Genomic DNA, 21089 nt, shown 5'->3' on the forward strand with positions numbered 1-21089 from the left:
TGTTGTGGTGGACACAAAGCAATCAATGCCTTGTGCTGGCAGGGTTTGGGAAAGGAGACGTGTCCACAAGTCCTGTCTTCGTGTGGGTGGGCTTTGGTCATGAATTCAGGGGTGATGCTGCACAGATGAGTGGCTGATAGAGATGTGAACAAGGGCTAGGTCTTAAACAGCGTCCAGCAAGGCTGAGAAATGGGACTGGGTGGACTGCATAATGGCTAAGCAGTGGCAATTGCTAGTCCTGCAGTCGCTTTTACTTTGTGGTGACGGGTATTCTGGACTTGCTGAGGTCTTCAGGAGCAGCAGTGAGCTGCTGCTGAGTCCGGAGGGACTAGAGGAGCTTTAATCATAATGTAAGGACAAGTTCTGCGTGTCACAGCTGCAGCCTCACCGTAGGAGGATGGCATTCGGTGGGCAGTGGATCCCTTCATGCTGCATAGCAATGGCACGATACAGGGGTGGCATGCCAGCCGCTGATGCCACATACTTGGGGACACTGTTCTTGCAGCAGTCGATCTAGGGAGACAGCTGAGGTCCTGCCCCTTCCCTGCACCATGTTGTTCCTTTACAAGCAGCAGGAGGGTGCAGCCTTGGGGCTGGCCCGGCTCTGTTCTTGCCGAGCAGCGCCTGCCCCAGGTGTGTGTAACTTGTGCAGTCCCCTCGCCCCCGGGTTTATGGATCAGCTCTGCCGGGGGCCCACGTCACTGCTCCCACACAAATGAAATGTCATCTCCCAAACACTTTGGCAGCGTAGCTTGAAAAGGAGCCGATTCCAAGCCAGAAATAACATCCGTTGGGTTGGGGGCGGGTGATTTGCTTCCCCTGCCCCCCCACTCCCACTTTCCCTCTCTGCGTCGGGATTTGCGCCTCACGGGCAGGGCCGTGCCCGTGGGTAGGGTGTCGTGTGTGTCCCCCCCGGTTGGCTCAGACCCCGCCTCCCCGGAGCTGTTAGAGCTTTTCTCTGCAAACCGGCTGAAACCCCGGACCCTCTGTTCACTCCTGCAGGACAGCCATTTAGCGACAGCTCCCACCGTTTGTAACAGCCAGAGGTGTTTGCAATTCCTTCTTGCTTCTCCCCCTCCCCAGGGGCAGCCTGGCTGCCCAGACCTCACACCCTACCCCCCCACCCCGGCCGGGTTTTAGGGGCTTTGCAGAGGGAGGGGGGGAAGCGCGGAGCAGCGGCTGTAGCAAGGAGACCCCAGCCCGGGCACAGCCACCACCCGTCCCCTCTCTCCCTGCCGAGCTGGAAGACCCACGTTAGGCGGAGAAACTGTTGAGCCGTCCCCGCTGTGGGACTGGCGGCGGTTTGGGGTGGGGGGGAGATACCGCGGGGAGAGCCGTGTAGTTGGTGGATCCGTCCTTGGACGGCAAAGAATGGCTGATGCGGTAAGTGGGAGGGTGGGACGATTAACATAACGCTAATTATCGACACTTTTCCGAGGGAGGACGAGAACGGGGGAAGGTCGACCGTGGGTTTGAGCTGAATAGAAAGTGCCGACGTGTTGCTGCAACGAGTCGCTCCGGAGGGACGTGGCACAGGCACGGGTGGCTGTGCCACGGGTGACCCCGGCAGGACGGGGAACGCCCCGCAGCCGTGGGAGGCGGCAGACTGCCCTCTCCCCTCCCCACCGTGAGGTTGCTCACACCTTGTCTGGGGGCCGAAGCTGCAAAGTCTCCTTGGGCTTTGCTGGCAGAAAGCCGGTGCCCTGGCCGGGCGGAGTGTTGCTTCCCCGCCGTGGGAGCGGGAGCGCCGCGCTGCCACGGTCTAAAGAAACACATCTCCCTCGCTCCTTCTCCCGACACGGTCCCGAGACGCTGCTGCAGTGAGCTGCCTGCAGATACTGCCCTTTCTTGGTTATTCGCCCCCCCAAGTAAATCCTGCTAGTCTCCCTGCTGGACTGTGGCAAGGTTGCTGGCATTCCCACGCACACGCGCGGGTTCCCACGGCCGGGGCGCTCCGCTTGGGACGGGAACATCCACATGCCCGGTGCTGCTGGGTGGCGGAGTCCGTGGGCAGTACGCTGTTATGCGTGGGGGGTCACCCAGGAGCTATTAACCCAGCTGCGCTGCCTTACGCCCCTTACCTTGGGCGTAAATCCCCTGATTTCAGGGGATTTTTACCTTCGAGCCCTTGTGCATACGTACGCATTCGAACGTACAGGGTGAGGAGTACCTACGCTGCTGTAAATACGAGGATGTGTAAATATACATCAGGAGAAACAGTGAATGACGGCAGCTTTGTCTCGGGCAGGAGCACACGTACCAAATCAGGAGGAGAGGCTGGGTGATGCTCCAGCTGATTCGGCGGGGCGCGGTGTCCCGCTCCCGCCCCCGGCCCCGCTCCCGGCGGCGCGGCTGGTGACTCGGTGGTGTATTTCAGCGGCGGCTTGGCACGGCTCGGGGCTCCTCCCCCCGTGTGGTGTTACCCTCTCACTTGATCAAATCCTTGAACGTGAACAGTTTCACTGAAAAGCACTTTTCAAAAAAAAAAAAAAACCAACCATCACCACCAACAGTAAGGAGCAGGATCCAACTACCGGAGAGAGAGTTTTTTTCTTTTTTCTTTTTTTTTTTCTTTTTTTTTTTTTTTCCTGGACATCGTCTCAGAGGCTGAGAAAGGGGGAAGAGGAAGAAGGAGAGCGAGAGAAAGAGGAGCCTTTTGCAAATAATAATTATTATAATTAGAATCCGGCCCCTTTCTCCTTAAAAAAAAGCCCTAAACGCAAGCGCCTCGTTCCCCCTCCCTCTCCAAGCCCCCCGACTCGCTCCGCAAAGGCATGGAGAAGGGGACTAACTGCTTTCCGACCTGCCACACCGTTTTTCTCGCCTGGACATGGCTCTTACTTCTCTCTTGGTGTTGTACCGGCGCCGAAATAACTTGCAGATCCTGCTCGTCTCCATCGCCCTCCTGGCCGTCCTCCTCGCCTCGCCTTAGGCAGGAGCAGCGGCCGCCGCCGCCGCGGGGATTGCGGAGCTGGCCGGGCGGCCGAGCGGGGGGCTCGGCCGGGGAGCCGGGGGGCCGAGCGGGGCCGCGGGGAGCGGCGCTCCGCTCGGCGGGGGCGGGCGGCGCCGCGCCCGGGGGCCGGGGCCCGGCGGCGCCGCGGAGCCGGCGGAGCAGCGAGGGGCGGCGGGCGCTGGCGGCGGGCGGCGGCCGGGGGATGCCGGCGGCCGAGGGGCAGCGCGGAGCCCGGGCTCAGCCCCGCGGGCCCCCGGAGGAGGGGAGAGCGGCGCGGCTGCGGGGGTCAGAGGAGCTGCGGCTGAGCACCACCGCCTTCGCGCTCACCGGGGATGCGGCGCACAACCAAGCCATGGTGCACTGGTCCGGGCACAACAGCAGTGTGAGTATCGCCCCATCGGCCCGGCCGGGCTGGGCTGGGCTGGGCGGGGAGGGAGCCCTGTGCCCCCCGGCGAGGCGGGATGGGGCCGCGCTTGCCACTGCGGCCGGGGGCGCGGGGAGGAGGGGTCGCTTGGCGGGCACCTTGCTCTTACTGCCAGCGGGAGGGGGACGGGGGCCATGGCGGCGGAAAAGGAGAAAAGTTTTCCTGGGAAAAGACGGAGGAGGATGGGAACACCTTTCCGCCCCCGCAGGCAGAGCGGTGGTCTCCGGGGCCGGAGTGCCGCCGGAGGGGCCGCGCTGGCCCGGCGGGGCAGAGCCCCGGCCCCCGGCCCGGCTGCCGGCACAGCTGGGTCCCCCGTCTCTCCGTCTGTTCGTACGTGACACACACCTCGGCACGCTTCGCTGCCTCCCTGCCGGGGACGAGTGATGCGCAGCGGGGGTGGGAAAGCCCTCCTGCTCCCCGCTCCGCACGCTGGCCACAGGCGAGAGCCCATTAACTCACTGAGGGGTGGAAAGCCCCCCAGCACGTTAAGGGGCTCCGAGAGGAGGCAGGTAGTGCGAGCACAGTGAAAAGTTTATAAAAAAATCGATGATATCTCAAGCCTTTCCCCTGAAGTCAGTAATGGCGAGTAGCTGAGGTGTCCCCAAAAGTCTGTGGGACAGTGTGTGCGTGTGGGGGGGTGTCCTGAAAGCCCACCTGCCTTCGTGCCATGGTAGTGCAGGGCCCTCCCTCGCACCCTGCTTTGCAACGCCTGGCAGATGGCTGTGGGCAGAACTTCAATTCTCTTTTAACTTGACAGCAGAAATACTATTTCCCCTCTAACGTAAAGTCTGAGAACAGGCGTAATTTAAAGGACTCTGGGAAACCTTTATGTCTGGTGACAATATTCCCATTATTCTGATCATTATAGCTTGTCACTGCCTTGAAAATGCCTCTTTTATTGTTTTGCCGCTATTGGAAATGGGCATAAAGCAATTAGCAGCATAAAACAGATCAGCTGGATTTTCAGGTACATTCTTCATGAAACTGATTAGTCATTAGAAAGCAAATTGTCTATCTATCAATCTGTCTATCTATCTATGCATCAGCAATAGCTTCATAACGTGCAATTCAATCACCTCTTTATTTTTTTGACTGGAAGTTTTTTTCTCTGTTTATTACTACTTAGGCAATAATTCTGACAGCAATGTAGATGTTACTTTGATTTAACCAATTTTTAAAGGCAGTTGTGTTTGCCAGACATGAATTCCACTTTCATTAAAGATGAAAGCAAACATTCAAGAGAAAACAGCTGCATCATATATTTTAGCATTGCACTTGTCTCTAGGATTATTTATTTTTAATATAAGATGGCATGCAATGAAGAAAGCAACCTATATGTCCTTTCTTTTGTTTCATTTTGGTGCTGAATCAAGGGGTATTGCGCAAGAGAAGCTAAAACCACCCCCGTCCCTTCCCAGCATGGATTTCAAATAGTATTTGAGTATTTCTGGCTAAAGTAGCAGAGAAAACTCATTCTGTAGGCATTTGCAGGGGAAAGAAAGGTTATTTTTCCTAAAGCACAGGTCAGAAAGCGATTTTCACAGAATTCTCCCTCCTTCCTTGGTTTCTTTTAAAGATACCATTTAAATAACTAGTTCCCTTTATTCTTTAACTCTAGATGACTGAGAAGGGTAATAAAGGAACATGTCTCGATTGCTTGTAACTTTCCATTAAAATTTTGCACCTCAAGATACCATGCATTTAAAGCTTCCAACTCAAAAGCATAAGCAAGAGACTGGTGTTTATTGCTTGTGTGGTGTTTGTAGGAAGGAAAAGCAAGCATGTTAATAAATACTAGTGTTAACTTTTCGTGATTTTTCTAATATGAGGTTCAGCATTTGGAGACTTTCTGTCCTGTCTCTTGGAGAAAACACACTGCATTTAGTGATTAATTGGATTTTTTTTAAGTAGCGTAGAGGGAAAGTTAAATGCTTGAACCTGGATCCTTTCATTTATTGGCAGAGAAGGCTGAATCCAATGCCTGTTGTCCTACTGCAGTTTAGTTTTTACCTAAGTCTGCTGTTGGGGTGGCTGTGGCATGGGAACATCAAGCAATTTGCCCAAGGTCACTCAGGGAAACAGTGTGGCTTCTTTTGCCAGCCACATTGGTTCCCAGTCTCTCACCTCAAAGCACGTATTTTCTTAGGTCATAGTAGGCATAAAGCAGCAGGAAGGTGTGTTGAAAATGGACAAAAGACATTAACTCATGTGTCAAGATTATGCCAGATGACCTAGGAGAGCAGGTAGCACACATCTGTATCCTATTGTTTTCAGGCAACCAAAACAGTAAAGAGGCATACAGCTTGCTTTTACCAATTCCCTGTTACTTGGAAAACTTAATCATTTATGATTTATTAAAAACACGATCAATCACATTTCACGCAATGAGGCAGTATATTTCAAATCAGGTGTTAGTGGTGAGGGATGTGGGGGATTCCTAACAACTGGATGGATTTGTAAAGAAGAGGAAAGCATGGTAATAAAACATTGGGTTTTTACTGGGACATATAGATCTACAGACGCCCTGCAAAATCTTTGCAGTTGCTGCATGTCCTGTTACCTAGAATGTTAAAAACCTCCTGTATTTTTCTTTTTTATTATTTTAAGAGCAACTCCCCCTCCGTTTCCTATCCCCCTTTTCTCCCACGTCCCTCAAATCTCAATTTAACTTACTAAAAAATAATCCCTTCCAGGTAACAAACTTTTGTTTTCTTCACTTGCAGATAGTGAGGTCAGGATTAGGATAGAGGCAAAAGGCTGGTGAGATCGGGGAATTTGAGTTCTTTGCTTTGTCCTGCCCAGAGGCTTTTTCTGTGACCTTAGGAAAGACAATTAACCTCTCTGGATCTCCTCTTCCATGTTAAATGAGGATAGTACTACTTAGCTACCACAAAGTGGTGGTGTGGAGCAGAGTTCATTTCTGCTTTGTACAATACCTGAAGATCTTCAAGTGGGAATCATTACGAAAATGCAAAAATAGTATTCTGTGTAGAAATGAAGTTCATGTTCACTGTGTTTTTGGGAAGGGGACTTGGCTTAATTCAGTGGGTGTGATATTAGAAAAAGGAGACTTGTACTGAGGCTTGAAGTATTAGTCTGCCCTAATAGAAGCATTTATTGAGAGAGGTCACTGAAGCTCTTGAGAGACCTGGCAGAGATCAGATAAAATGTTTTCTTGCTAAGGTGTTTTTAAAGGAAGGAGAATTTTTAGTGAAAGCTACTATTTTTCCCAGAAGATCTGCAATTCTTTTTTCAAAGCTATTCCTCTCCGAACACACATGGTGTTCAAATGTGCCACTCGGTGAGCAGTTGTACCCTCTACACTTGTGCTGCCTCTCTCTAGATGGTTATGGTTATGTTATTGCATGACATTTTTCCCTGTTCTGCTCACCAGATGCTCTCTCAAACCTTCCTATGAAGATGATCTGATTCTTCAGATTATCTTTCCTTCCTTCCTCTCTCCCTGATTTCTAGGATAAGGAGCTGCAAAAATAAGTAGCAGCACCTTTAATGCTGTTGCAGCTTTAAATCTCGCTATCTTGTTTCTTGACAATAGTTTTTCAAGAGATTTCAACAAGCTACAGTGGATAAAACACACTTACTCAGATGGCTCTCCTGATATGATCGCTGGTGGAATGGTAAATGGGGACCGTTGTCATTAGGTTTCAGAGTTGTCACCCTGATGAATGTAGCTGTTTATAGGAAGTACTTAATTCTGTCCATGTTTTTCCCATTATGTAAGTGCTACAAATTCTGCGGTGTTGTGCATGGTTTTTTTCAACATAAGAAGTAAAGATGTACGTTTTTAGCTTTCTTTTAACCTTTTGAAGATATTTTCAATCCATTGTCTATGGAGACACCTCAGCTTGTGATTATAGTGTGCTTTAGCTATGCCATGTATACATGCCCTTGCCTTTCTAGTAACCAGAGGCAAGCTTCAGACGTGAGGTTGAGGAAATGCACTGTAATGCCACAGTAAGAGCAGGAGAGGGCATTTGTCTAAGGCATGTGCAATGCTGCAGGTTGCTTCAGCTGGGCCAAGCTCCTGTATGATTGTAGGGGTTGGATTTTTCATGCTGTAGGAAAAATATCAGCATTGCATATTTTTATCTTGGCGCAGAAGAGAAACCTGGACAAGGATAGTGTGCCTAAGTGATACAGCTGCTAATTGTGCAGACCACACAACTGCATTGATGTTTGTAGTATGGTCCAGGCTCTGAAAGTTGAGGAAGGCAGGATGAGAGCTGGTGAGAGGCTGGACTGGCACCTTGTTTTATCTTGTCAGCCATGCTACACCAGAGGTCTGGTCAGCCTGTGGCAGTCATCTCTAGAGTAACATGGTTGCAAGATTCGCTCTAGGACTGGGAATATAAGATGTCTTTGGGAGAAGGCTCTGCTAAAGAGGAGGCTAATAGTACTACAATAGCTTACATCCACCTGAAGTAGAGTTGGAAAGAAGACGTAGTTTTATCTTACTGGTTGAAGATGATACAGCATATGGCGACCACCACAGCATATGTCAGATTGCACAATAGGAAGAGCTTCTTCTCAAAGAAAGTGGTGCAGCAAGGCACCAGAAAGTTTTGGGAATCTCTGTCTTTCGACATTTTCAAGACTCACTTAGAAATGATCTGATGGTGACAACCCTGGCCTGAATGGGCTTCTGCGATTCTTTTCCTTCTGCTACCACTGATCCTATTTCTTTACCCTGTGCAAGCTCTGAGGGCTGGCAGTGAAAAGCAGGTTGTACAAGTTCTCGCAGTGAAGCCTGTCTCTTCCGGGAATGATTCTTCTGAATGCTGTTGGCAGTGTTCTGGTGTGATCTGCTAATGTACTGGTGGTTTGATGCTGAGACATTACTCACTCCCATGGTGAATTACAAGCTGGGGAGGCTGATGGGCTTGCTGTGTGCCAGGTAGTTTTTCATTAAGATGCCTAGCATTGCAGTGTGTGATGGGCAGAACGAGGTGGGCAATATTTGCAATTCCAAATAGACTGCTATGCTCGGAAGGGAGGAAGGGGAGAAAATGAATCTTTAGGCAGGCAATGCTGCATTTAGTTGTCAGCCATAGGTAGCTGCTCCAAAGGTCCAGTTGGATTTCAGTTTAAAATTTTTACTCCTAGAGTGCAAGATGGTGACAGTGCAATCATATTAAGTGCACTGGATTTGGTAGATATTCTAATTTCTATTCTAGACCGTTTCTTTCTCAGATGGCTTTTAGCTAGGTTGTGGTCTCATTGCCATTGAAGGTAGGCTGGCTGTGTCACGTCTTGATGCATCGCCACTTCTCCACTATCTCTACTAATAAAGTTTGCCACAGAAGTCCTTCTCCAGGACTTTGCCAATCCTTTTTTAATTAATATTCAGATAGGAGATGGGGAAATAAAAACAAAACTCTTGCATGGCAATTGCTTTTCCAGTTGTGTTGAGTCAGCAGAGCAGGAAGAAGGCGTCTGGAAAATATTTTTCGGGTTATTTCTCTCCAGACTGGTTTCATCGCAAAGTCAGGTTGATGTCCAGTGGATGGGCCTTGATGTTGCTTGTGGGTCCTGTGAAGCTGGCAGATTGCCCGGGCCATTACGCTGCCTTGCGCAGCAAGCTGTCGATGTTCTCGCAGCCCGGAGCTCAGTAACAGGACTGCTCCTGTTCCAGGTGCCCGTCAGCAGTTTCCCTTCAGGCCTCTGTACTCAGACTTTTCCATGCTCAGGGATGAGGCCTAGGATTTGTGGCTAAGATTTCACAGTGATTGAAATGCAAACAGAGACAGCTATGTGATTCTTTGGTTAATTTTTTAATGGAAAACGTTAATCCAATTAGATGACAAAGTAGTTTGAAAATGGGTTTGAGCAGATAATTGATGTTAGGCAGGAGAAATTTTCCCCAAAAGGGAGGTAAGATGAGACAAATATTTTCTTAAATGCAAGGCTGTGGGAAGATGAGACTTTCTGAGAGTTTCCAAATTTATGGCTGGAGTTGTAGTAGAGATTTTAGAAAAAATACGAAAGCACTGTCATCTAATGGGCAAAACACAGGTTAAGGAGCAAAAGGTCTTTAATATTGGTTGCACTAAAGGATACTGGAAGCCAGTCAAGCAAACAGTCAAGAATTTACTTAAATCATACCCTAGTGTCATGGTCCTTAAGCTCCTCAGATGTCCATAAATAGAATGGAGGAGAGCAGTTCATGCTTACCTGAGTCAACACTCTTACAAATCCAGATTCATTTCAGGATTGAAGGACAAGCCTGAGCTCATGGCTGGGATTGGTTCCAGGACAATTGCAAGGAAACCTGTCACTTAGGGAGTTAAGGCTTGGATTTGGCTGGGATCTGGTCAAGTTTAGCTTCCAGTGAGGATCTGTATTTTAAAGTGTGGAGTCCAGCCTGCCTCTAATCAAGACAGTAAATTAAATGACATGTTCCTTGCGAAGCATTGAATGCTGTAAATGCTGCAAGTCCCCAAAGCAGCAAAGTATTTGTTTGGATCCTTAGTGTAAATTGATGTGGGATTGATCTAGGCTAGTTTACTGTAGTTGAGAATTCAACCTGCACTATCCTACAGCAGTGAAAAGTGCAAGGTAAGAATGAAAAATGAGTACAGAGGTGAGGAAACATGGGTCAGCACAGCAAGGAGACCCTTTGCATTCTCTGAATTACAGCCTCAGGGCTGTGGGTGGATGAGCTTCTTTCTCTCTTTTGCAGAGCCCTTCCCTCTGTCTTGCTTGACTATGGGAGGTGGGAGTTTGACCTACACTGTAAAACCATGCTGGAGCCTGATCTGGTGACGGTACTTGGCAGAGCCCAAGAGGGATTTTAAGCTGAAATAACCCTTAGTTAGAAAATACTTCTTTGCTGAAGCCACACCTTTGCATGCAAGTTTCTTGGTTTTCTTAAACTCCCTGCAGGAATCCAAGGCAAACAAATTCCCAAATCCTAACTTCCCCTTAAAGTCCGGGGAATACTCTAGCATCGTTGTTAACATTTCCTCCATGCAAAAAGAAGGGCATGGCAGTATTTCCTTTCCTGCCTTTATGGGGTGTTGTGAGACTGAGGGAACTGGACAAAGTTTGCTGCATATTTGAAGAATGTGGCTGTGTGGGTGTTAAATAACGTGCTATGGAAATTTTAGGGTTAATTCCCAGCCCTCATGGCCAGCAGAGTACCAGCATACAATAAAAATCAGGAAAGATTGATGCTAAAAAATCAAACCTCTCTTTTTTTTGCCTCCCTCTCAGTCCTGAAGGAGACCTGATTGTTCTCCCACTGAAATCAGTGGCAAAACCCTGTTGTTCAAGGAGGGTCCCCGATGCTGAGGCTGTCACTCTGTTTTCTCCCCTTCATATTCAGATATCTGACACAAATGCTAGCCAGGCAGATCTGCAGAGCACTACAGAGCCACTGTGCCCAAAACAGTGTCATTTTTAATTAGCTCCAGCGTGATTTGGACACCCTGGGGTGCAGGCTGTAGGAAAGGGTGCCGGGTTGCTGGTGCGTGAAAAGCAGAGCTGGGCGCTAGAGGGAGCGTGGGCATTTGCTAAAGGAAGGAAAATACTGCAACGGATTGGGGGTGGTGGAGCTGGGGCCTGGGGAATGCACGCTGGAAAGACAGACGCTGCTGAAAAATTGATATGAAAACCCGCTTGGAGTCATAGACTCTGTGAAACTCCTGCTGTCTGGGGTTCCCTCTGCAAGAAAGGAAAATAGCCTTAGCGTGCACTCGGCCGTGGTAAAGCATTTCACCCCTCCTCGCAGCTGATACTATGTCCCTTTTGTGTCCTCTCTAATTGCTGCCAGGCTTTTCCCTGAAGATGGGAGTCCCAATGCCGGGAACTCTGGTCTGCTCCGGTCCCCTCCAGCTTGAGTCATGTGCCTGTAAAGCCACCGGCATCCCCGCAGCAGCTGGGCCGTGCTGCTGGGTTGGGAGAAGGGATGGTGTTAACCTTTACGGTGCCAGGAGGCAGCAGTCTGAATCCTGGCTGTTTCTGACTGAAGCAGTGAGTCCTCTCCACCTCCTCAACTGCTGTGCCCTGTTCTGTCTCCGGGACTAGCCCCTGAGGATAGCTGTTGATAGACCTGCTTTTCTGCTGATCTTCTCCCTGTCCTACACCAGTTATACTGGTAGGTGAGGGCAGGGGAGTTGTGCTTCATTGCCTCTCTTCCCTTTGCCTGGTCTGCAGAGGATACGCTTGCCCTGACATGTCCCTGCCACTTGGGACTCCACAATATTTTGACCAACCTGAGAATGCGAAGACAAGTCTTAGCATTTTTGTTTCTCTTGGCTTTTCTTTCTTGTGAGTGTGGGGGATCAGAAGGATCTGGAATTCATCCCAGCCACCGCACGGTGGGACAAAATAATGTTTTTGCTGGGAAAAGTAGTTGCACTTACTGGTGTCCTTGGAAATAGATGTTTGGAACTTGGGAAAACTAGGACTGAGCCCCAGCAAATCACTTAGGTCAATGTCAGGCTAAAGGCCTTGGAATCCAACTTGGAAAGCAACTGCTTCAGACACTATGTCAGTCTGTAAAAAGTGGGTACTGCTGGTACATCTTCAGTGGACAGTGATGCTGCTGATACACTCTGGAAATGCATTGAGTCCCTTGTGGGGTTTTGGTAGAGGACTCCAGGGAGGGGTTAGTGCTTGAGGACTTGAGCACAGAGCTCCAACTGACTTTCAAGGTAGAGAGAAAAGCATGGGTTGAGTTCAGATGTGCTTTCTTGGGGTGCCGGAGGAGAACAGGCTGTGAACGCAGGTTGTCTTCGTGATTTTTGGACTTGCCTTTGTGCCTAATGGCAGTGTGCATTGCCCCATGCCTTGGCGTTCCCATCCTCAAGGAAGAGTTAATTTACATGCAGGGCTGTTGCTAAAGCTTAAAATGGATGGATATTTGCAAAAGCTATTGGGTGGAAGAGAATGTATAAAACACGATTATTTAGCTCTTGCCATAAGTGCTTTAGGACCTCATGGGTGCAGGGAGGAAGGAGTGGGAGCTCTAATTGGTTGTTAGCCTTTCCCTGCAGTTTGTGCCTGACTGGAAAATCCCCTGCAGCTGTAATCAATACCATCAGGTGCAGGCAAACAGGGCCGCCTGTATGCAGTCCTTACTTGTCTCTGTCAGAATACTGGGGGAGAAATGACAGTGTATTCACAGGCGTTTCTCTGTGCCAGGCTTCCTGCCCTTTACCACCAAATCCTGCCAATTTTGTGCTTACAGGGTAACAGACATGGTTGTATTTATAAAGATCTTATGCTGCCTACTTTAGCTGTGTGTTTCAAAGGTAACTAGAAGGAAGGTTAGTAGCATTAGTCACTTTTGTTTGGTTTTGTTTTTTTCCTTTTGAGAAACTGAGGCATGCAAGAGAGGAGGGGTCTCCCTGGGTTGAGCTGCTGATCAGAACTGAAGTTGGAAGGCAAGTTCTAAGGCTCCTGTCCCTTATTAATATGGCTCTTTAATGATAAAGGACTTCATCTGCCAAGCTCGGAGGCTGGGTGTATCTTTGTTTTGGAAAATATTGCATGAAAGAAAGGAAAAATAGGTGGAAAGAATGAGACTCTCATTAATAATAGAAAAGTGGAATGTGCTCAGCTAAAATCATTAACAGATTGATCAAGTGAAAGCACTGCAAAGTTCTGGCTGAAAGTGAGTTAAGAGCATCTTTGTCTGCTGTTCTAATCCCTTTACCAGCATAGCTTCCCAGATTGAGTTATTTCAAATTGCAACTCCTTTCGAGCTGGATGAGAATTGACATGGTGATGCTGTGGGAGCCTGTGAATTTAGGCTTCCTTTGGAAATACAGAGGCAGGAGAGGGGTCACATCTGTCTGCTGAGGGGCTTGGGAGCTGGCTCTGAATTATGTGGCTTGTTTGTAATGGGTTGGAATAATTTAGGATGATAGCCATCTTGTTATGGGATAATGTAGTAGATGTGAAGTTCAATGGTCATTTTAGCTTTTGGAATCATTAAGGTGGCTTCCCAAGCCTTTGTATTATGCTTCGCAATGCAAGGGGAAAAGTCTCCGCCCCACAACAGGTACAGGTGAAGGACTCCTGAGTGAGCCAGGGTAATTAAATCTTCCTCTTGCCCTCCTGAATGGGGCCTGGGCTGGGTCTCCCCATGTCAGTCTTCTGCAAGGTGGAGGACTGGGGCAGCATGTGAAGGGTAATGTCCTTGTTCTGCCACCCACAGTATCTTTGTTCCCACTTAGCAAAATGCTGATCGTACTTAACACTATAGTGGGAGTGTGGGTGCACTCCTAGACAGACCTACTATCTGAACTGGCATGAACTCTGTGTGCAGTGGAACAGGGCTTTGCTTCTGTTTGGGTATCGAAAGGCTGGTGCAAGACACAAGGCTGATGAGCCTGCACGTGAAGGAGCATGGTGACCTTGGTATGGGAAGCCTTGCTCACAGCGTGTGGTGGGGTAGGCACGCAGGCAGACCTGTGCATTGGGCAGGAGGTCTCCAGAAACCACATTTGCCACCCGGCCTGAAAAAAGGCTTGCCTATGGGATGGTGGGATTGCAAACCAATATGATAGCCATGCTACTTGAGAGAGCAATTATTTTAGAAGAGAGAGAATCTTTATTCAAGTGTGCTTTGGCAACTATTGGAACAACCCCAGGAGAAAGCCCCATGCAGTCACAGGGTCCGTATTAGGTGCTATGGAGATATAACGGAGGAGGTTCGACTATCACCAGCCAGACTTTTCTGCGTTACTGAGCCTTAAACCGAAGGGCTTTCAGAAAAGCGTGGGATATGGAATATAGCAGAGAAAGATCTGGCCAGGGCACCCCACTGGAATACGACTTCTGCTGAGTGCTTTTGAGCTGCTGCCTCAGTAGCCTTACTGAAACTTAGTTATCTGGCCTGTGAGAGCTCTCTGCTCTTCAAATAATCAGAAAATGAGTAAAATGCCTGGTTGTTCTGTTAAGCAACAGAAGTTAGCCATCACTTATCACTTAAGCCCTTCCAGGACTCTTCTATCACTCAGTGGTTTTTTTTCATCTCTGTCATGGTCTCTCATTCTGCTGCCCATTTGTAGGAATAAATAGTGGCACATGGTGTACTTGGCTGAGCATTCCAGGTGTGCCGGAGGACTGGCTGCGGTCGAGGCATGGATCAGCTACAGCCCTGCCAATTACTATTTTGGGACCTGCTGAACTTAGAGGAACTTGGTATCTCTGTGACTTTTTTTCCCCTGTTGAATTCAGTTCAAATTAGTCAACAGACCCAGAAATGATCCCTCCCGTGCTAACTCACAGACAACATGGTCTTTTGCATCCAAAGCTGAAACTTTGTTCCTTTTTGAAGGCAACCTAAAACACAGCTACAGAATCAGCACTGAGGAGGCGTTAATTTACTTAATGAATATTGTTCACTGTTGGGTTTTGCCAGCCTGACTGGGAACTCAGTTCCTTTAATCAAAAGGCAACATCGCTGGCAGTGTAGCATTCTCAGTTTGCTTGTACTGCATCTCTTTGTTGCAGGATCAATTCTACCCTCCCTTGCTTTTAATTAATTTAAGATTATCTTCATTACTTGTTCCTACCTCATGTACTATGAGTAACAAAGCCTGCCTTCCTGAGTTGCACTGAGGTTTTGTTCTGGTGGCTTTCTGTGTGCTTTTAATTTTTTTTTTTTAATTTGTGCTTTCTGTAATACTACTGGAAATTGGCAATAAACTGTATTGGGGAGAAGTTATCTTAGTGAAAACTCACAGAAAGGGGAAAGAGGCAGGTCTAATTCCAGCGCTGAAGAAGGAGATAAAATGTTAGATGGTAAAATAAAATATTGGATCATCTGAGAATGCTACATCTGTAAAATGGGACATTCTCATCTTCTGCCCCTTGTTAACCCCTGTTAACAAAGGTTAACAGTCATGGAAGTTACTGACTGGTGGAGACTGTTCTCAGACTGGGGCCTGAATGAGCTACAGAGATTTCTTGATGTGCTCATCCTAGCGGAGACAAGGGTGGGAGGCAAAAGCTGATCTATGAGATGTGTGAGGACACAGGAGTGAGGTGATATGTGTGTGAAAGCATGCAGTGCGCAGTGCTGTTATTTCTTTCTCACAGCTCATGGGGAAACACCTTGTCTAATGCTGTGCATTCTTACCTATGAGAGTTGTCTGTAACATTTATTGCCCTTGGTAGCTGCCAGGTTTATCAGTACAAAACTTGCTATACCTGTGTTTATGAATATAAGCTGCATGTGGGCACCTGAGAGGCGGATGGGAAGGGACAGAGTGGTGCTTCCTGGGCTTTTTGCATTTTTTAAAATCTCATTTCAATCACTGTGTGCTTACAAAAAATGTGTTTTAGAAATATAGAAGATACTATGCCTATGTTTACATATGTGTAAGGATATGTGACCTGATAATTATAGAACTAGGTGTATCACTATTTAACTAGATAAACTTTAAGTGCCATGTAACCAGAGCTGATCTGGGGCCATAGTCTGATTCTGCCTGCTTTTCCTCTGCTCCCTCTCTATACCCTCCTGCTGTAGCTCATGTGCCTTGATCCCTTTATATGGGTTCGCAGGTCCCTTCCTTCTCCTTAACTTGCTATGGCGTTTGGACAGTGGCGGTGGGCCTCTGGTATGTCAGGAGTGAAAGTTTTTTCTGTGCCTGGCATGGCTGGGTCTTGGCAGCCCTCAGTTATAGACCACGTTCCTTAGGTTGAATGTGGTTGTTCATGTGCTGCACTTGGAGCTCTCATAACGCGTGTGCCCTCCCTGGGTTCAGTTCTCCTCTGCTCTCATCTGCGAATCTAACTGATCAGGAGGTGGGAGGGAACGCTAGCAATGTGGAAAAACCCTGATAATTAGCTGGGGTCTGTCTTTGCAACATTTTCTGTCCTGGGGTAAAGCATTTTTTTCAGAAATTGCCTGCGGAGTTGTAGGGTTTTGAGAGATAAGTAGAAAACTGTGCTTAAAGGTAAACATTTGGGAACAAGAACAGCTTTTTTTTTTCTTTTTAAAAAAAAACAACAAAACCTCAGGTGTATGTACAGCACCTTGCATAAATCTTGTGTCTTTAAAGGATGCTGTATATAACAGGGGTGCCATAACCTTGCTGTTTGTTTTTGCCTGTGTATATGGCATTTGAACTTCCTGAAAAGGAGGCAGTGTGGGCATTCCCTGCCAGTCTGTTCCTGTAGACCACAGGTGATCAGTTGCGATTGGGAAGATGTGGCCTTTTCTGTTGTTTCTGTCTTTCTGACCCTGGCCTATGCTAGTCTCTGGGTGGCACACTGGTCAGTTTTGCTCACTTTTTCCCTTCTGAACGTGGGCCCAGAAGATGTTTTTCTCCTGCATGATGGTCCCCTGTGGTGAATTTGTGCTGACAGACAGTGCTGGCTACAGGGAAGCTGGTAGCTATTTCAGGTTCATTCTTTATTTAAATGCTCTCCCTCCAGAGGCAGGTTTGTGTTTGACTTGTACTGCTGCATTTCTCCTTGTGCATCCTTCTGCTATGGCAGCTCCTGCCCAGGGCAGGGACCGAGAACCAACATAATGGAAGGAATTAGCACCAGAAGAAAAAAAAGGTCCCCTGAGCAAGGCATGCACAGCTACTGGGAACTTAAGCAGTATTTTGATGCTGTGCTGCTTTGTGGGTAAGTCTAACCCCCACAGGGAGAGAAAGGAGGAAAGCGATTATTTGGAGTCCGTGTTCAAGTGTCTGGGACATGGTCAATTCAGGTTAGATGGTGCCATGGCTGAATGATGTTTGGAGTTATCTCAGACAAGGAATGGGCAGAGAAATGCTGTCAGCAGGCTTTTTTTCTGCTTATTTAGGTCGATAGAGTTGAATGGGTTATTCTCACCTGCCAGGGTGAATAAATTGTCATGCATGCTAAAGCTTTACACCACTGGTTAAATGGTCTGCCCTGCCTTTAACTGAAGGGAGAGGAAGGATGTCTGTAAATAGATATTACCCTTTCAAGGGATACTGTTCAGCTGATGTTCATGGTCCAAAATCCCCTCTGGTTTATGGTGATTTTATGGTGTTGCTCCAGTACAGCTTGATTTATACTAGTGCAAACAGGACCCTAGTGTGACCGTATCTGTGTGCAGCCTTAGTTTTGCCAATGTGGGTCTTTATGTATCTCCTTTGCTTTGCACCCTTGATTTTATCTGGCACCCGCCCCCTCCCCCCCATCCCCCATTCTTCTTCGGTTTTCTCTTCCATTGTCCTGAGCTTGGGACAGTGGAAATGAGTTGCCTGATCGTGGGGAACATGACTAAGTCTGCAACTTGGGGGAGGAAGATTGAGGTATTGCCACAGTATGGGGAAGTATCTCCCTCCCTGTCTTACGTTGGTGGAAAACTTGGATATTCAAGTGCAAATTGGATGGAGTGCGCTAGTGTGCGCCTGTGTTAGCAATGCAGACATTGATGCTCATTGGCTACTAGTGGTTGGGACACTTCAGGGTGAGAACTGCTGAGCTGGACTTGCCCAGTCTCTGTTCTTTTGGAATATTTCTAATGAAAGCCTTGGTGTGAGAATATATTCTAAATGCTAGTGTGCTGGTTCTGGGAAAAGATGAGTGTCCCTTTGTAGTGCACACAGTCTCTCTCAAAATCTTTCAGGCAACTGTGTGCTCTCAGTTCACTGCTTTGCTGAAGATATTCACTGCTCATGAGGGGCTGTTGTTTCAAGAGGTCACAACTGCCTTCCTGAATGGAAGTTGGAGGGAAGGAACGGTTTGTAATAAACTAGCAAAACAGACTTTTAAAAACTGTGCTATGCTGTAGCCCTGAGCTGGGATTGCAGACTCTTCTGCACTTGTTGGAGTCACAGCTGCTCTGAGGAAAACTTTTTTTTTTTGGCTGTGTGGGTAAATAGTACACAGACTTGGCCAGACAGCCCAAGTGCTGTGAGTGATCCTTTTGCCAGACTGGAAATGCTGTTCTGGGTCCTCACGCTTCTGCTTGGAGTAACTTGTCACTGGAACCCTTTGGCCTCTCTTTTGCTACCTCTTTAATGAAACTGCTCTGCTTGGTTTACATCCTTGGTATTGTGAAAAACACTTGCCTTGATAAGGACCCTAGCTTGATGAAGCAATGGCTTCTGTCAGAGCAGTGTGTTTTATTTCAAGGGCTTATTTTTCATCTTCCTGATGCTGGAGTAGGGCAACAATAATACCTTCAAAGTTGGTGGTGATACACTGATGGAGTGTCAGTAAGATGAGAATTAGACCCACATGCCTTCCATTTCTCTGGCTCCTGGCAGGCTTGGACAGGATGGAATTTGAAAGCCTCTTCCATTTGCACGGCTGTGCCTCAACCTGTGTTTCATAACAGACAGTAACCAGAAAAGCATTAATGCTATGATAAATTACCAAGTGTCGCAAGCCATTGAGCTGCGTGGTGAAGCAGAGGGCTGTCTCTTGAAGGGTTTGTGCAATCCAGGAATACAGTCCTTTAGAAGTAGCTTTTAATGATGATGAGGGCTTCAGTTTTAAAGTTCCACCAAGCAAAGTCCAAAAAGCTCGTCAAACAAAAAAGAGGCTTCTTTACTGCCTTGGTGGAGGCCATCCCAGTTTGTGGTGTGGCATGTTCTCTTGCTGCTTTTCTCATTGCCTGAGCTCTGAATTGCTGTTCTGAGTTCCCGTGTTGGCAGTGACCATCTCTAGCTGTGCTATGCTGATCCTTCACTGGTCCTGGGTTTAGGTTCCCCACTAGTTCAATTAATCTGAGGAATGCAACCAGTGCTTTATAGGGTCTTGGTGAAAGCCTAGAAAAATCATCTGGGCTTTGGCTTGGAAGTTAAGGCTCCTTAGCTCTTGAGGCTGAATGACTTAAAGCACAAATAATGCAGTAAAGGTGGTGTATTTATTAGAGCAAGTTCCCATTAACTCTTCTCCTTGACAGGTTAAATATCTCTAGCTGTTCCTGTCCATTGTCATACAAGATCTGACTCAAAGCCAGCAAATTCTTCGCATTTCTATTGAGTTTAATGGGTTTGGGACACGTGCCCAGGAACATAAGATCAGATGTGTTGGATGAGACCAAAAGTCCATCTATTCCCAATGTCATATATCTGACATTGCTCTGTAGCTCAGCCGTAACTGGCATTGAATCCTATCTGGCATATCTAGCATCTATCTGCAATCAAGAATATGTAGTAGACAGAGCTCTGCAAATAATTTACTGCTCAGCTTGGTGTTTTTGAGTGTGTGTGTGGTGGTTCACAGAGGGAAATAATTTGGGCTTAATCTCTAACTCCTATATCTACCCTGACAGGTCTTCTCAGATTCTCACTCAGACCAAGCTTAGACTCTCATTCTGATTTAAAAAACAACACAAAACCACCCCAAAAAACCCAACCAAATAAAAAAAACCCCCACATCCTCCTAATTTTTAAGGAATTGTTTAAAGGATTTTTATTTTAAAAGGTTAAAATGAAACATTTATAATTATATACTTATGAGAGCAAATTCAGCACAATTTAAGTGATATAAAATATGCTGGCCTTATTAAGTTGCTATTTTACTGTAAAAAGTCACACTTAAAGATACTACCCCCTCTGATTTTCTACACTCTGCTGTGTCTTGGTATAAAGTTGGTGAAAAGAAGGTAGCAGTGTTTATGTGCTCTTGCTGGAGGAAAGCAGTGACATCCATGGATAAAAGTAGAGATTATAGTGTCTGCAGGCCTGTTAGTAACATCGTGTTGCTTTGTTTTAATTACAGGAATTACCTTGCTGATGTCAGTTTGTCAGTCAGCAGGGCGGATGCTTACCTGCTGTTCTGGAGGTACAGAAAGTAACAGTTACTTTTGAGAGTGTTTTTTTGGAGGAAGAAGTTTTTAAACTGAAAAATTCAAACTGCAAAGAGTATGTGTGGGGGTTTTTTGGTGTAGGTTGTTTTTTTTTAAATATGGGTTTGGTAACATTTTTTGTTGATAATAGCAGTTGACAAAAACTAAAATCAAAACTCCCTCTTCTTTGTCCTGGTTAAAGACTCACCAGTTTTTGGTTGGGTAGTTTGGGAGGTTGGTGTGTTTGAGTGTGGAGCGGGAGTTGTACTTCAGATCTGTCACTTGGTCCCATTTCTGAGATTCAAGAAAATACTTGGCAAATCCTTTCATTTTGCTTAAAGGGCTGTTTTGGTTTTTTTACCACAAAGTTGCAGCTGGAGTCATGAGTGCCTTTGGAAGCAATGAGGTACAGCTCACATGTGCATTACCTGTGCATGATGGAGAAATTTATATGAGCTCATCCCTTAGCCTTTACATTAACCACTGACAAGCTGTTTCCCTCTGTGCCTCAGTTTCCTCACCTGTGAGAGGAAACTGACCTCCTATGCAAAGCCCTTTGAGACTGACTGATGAAAAGCACTGAACAAGCACTGTTATCTACAGCTATTGGAAGCTGATGTTTGGACTAAGATGCTTTTTCTTTCTCCTTCCTGCAGAGAATCGGGTGTTGGCCACTGTTCAAGGCAGGCAATAAATGTGAACTATTCTATTGTATTTTTCCAATCTCAATTTTCCTGGGTTGCATAAACACCATAACAAAGTTGTGAGATTTGTGGCCTGTTTGGTCAAGATCCCATCAATCTGCAGGGTTTGTAGTCTAAGAGCTGCTGCATAGATGTTCTGGTTGAATTCAATTTATAGTTTGCTTTTTGAAACATAATTTCATTTCTAAATGTGGAGAGTGTATGGAGCTGGAGATTTGTCCTGGTGCTGGGAAGAGAGTTCTAGTC

At 47.2% G+C, this 21089-nt stretch overlaps 1 protein-coding gene across 1 annotated transcript in view; it reads left to right on the plus strand.

Moving 5' to 3' along the window:
• Nucleotides 1–2279: 2279 nt before the first annotated feature.
• The window catches only part of SORCS3 (sortilin related VPS10 domain containing receptor 3), a 317894-nt gene continuing 299084 nt past the window's right edge, over nucleotides 2280–21089 (plus strand). Inside the window, exon 1 of the mRNA XM_075107684.1 lies at nucleotides 2280–3335. Within this exon, the coding sequence (XP_074963785.1) occupies nucleotides 2775–3335 (561 nt within the window). The 5' untranslated portion in view covers nucleotides 2280–2774. The remainder of the gene's footprint in view (nucleotides 3336–21089) is intronic.

The sequence above is a fragment of the Phalacrocorax aristotelis genome, chromosome 12 (genome assembly GCF_949628215.1).
Source record: "Phalacrocorax aristotelis chromosome 12, bGulAri2.1, whole genome shotgun sequence".
Lineage (NCBI taxonomy): Eukaryota > Metazoa > Chordata > Aves > Suliformes > Phalacrocoracidae > Phalacrocorax > Phalacrocorax aristotelis.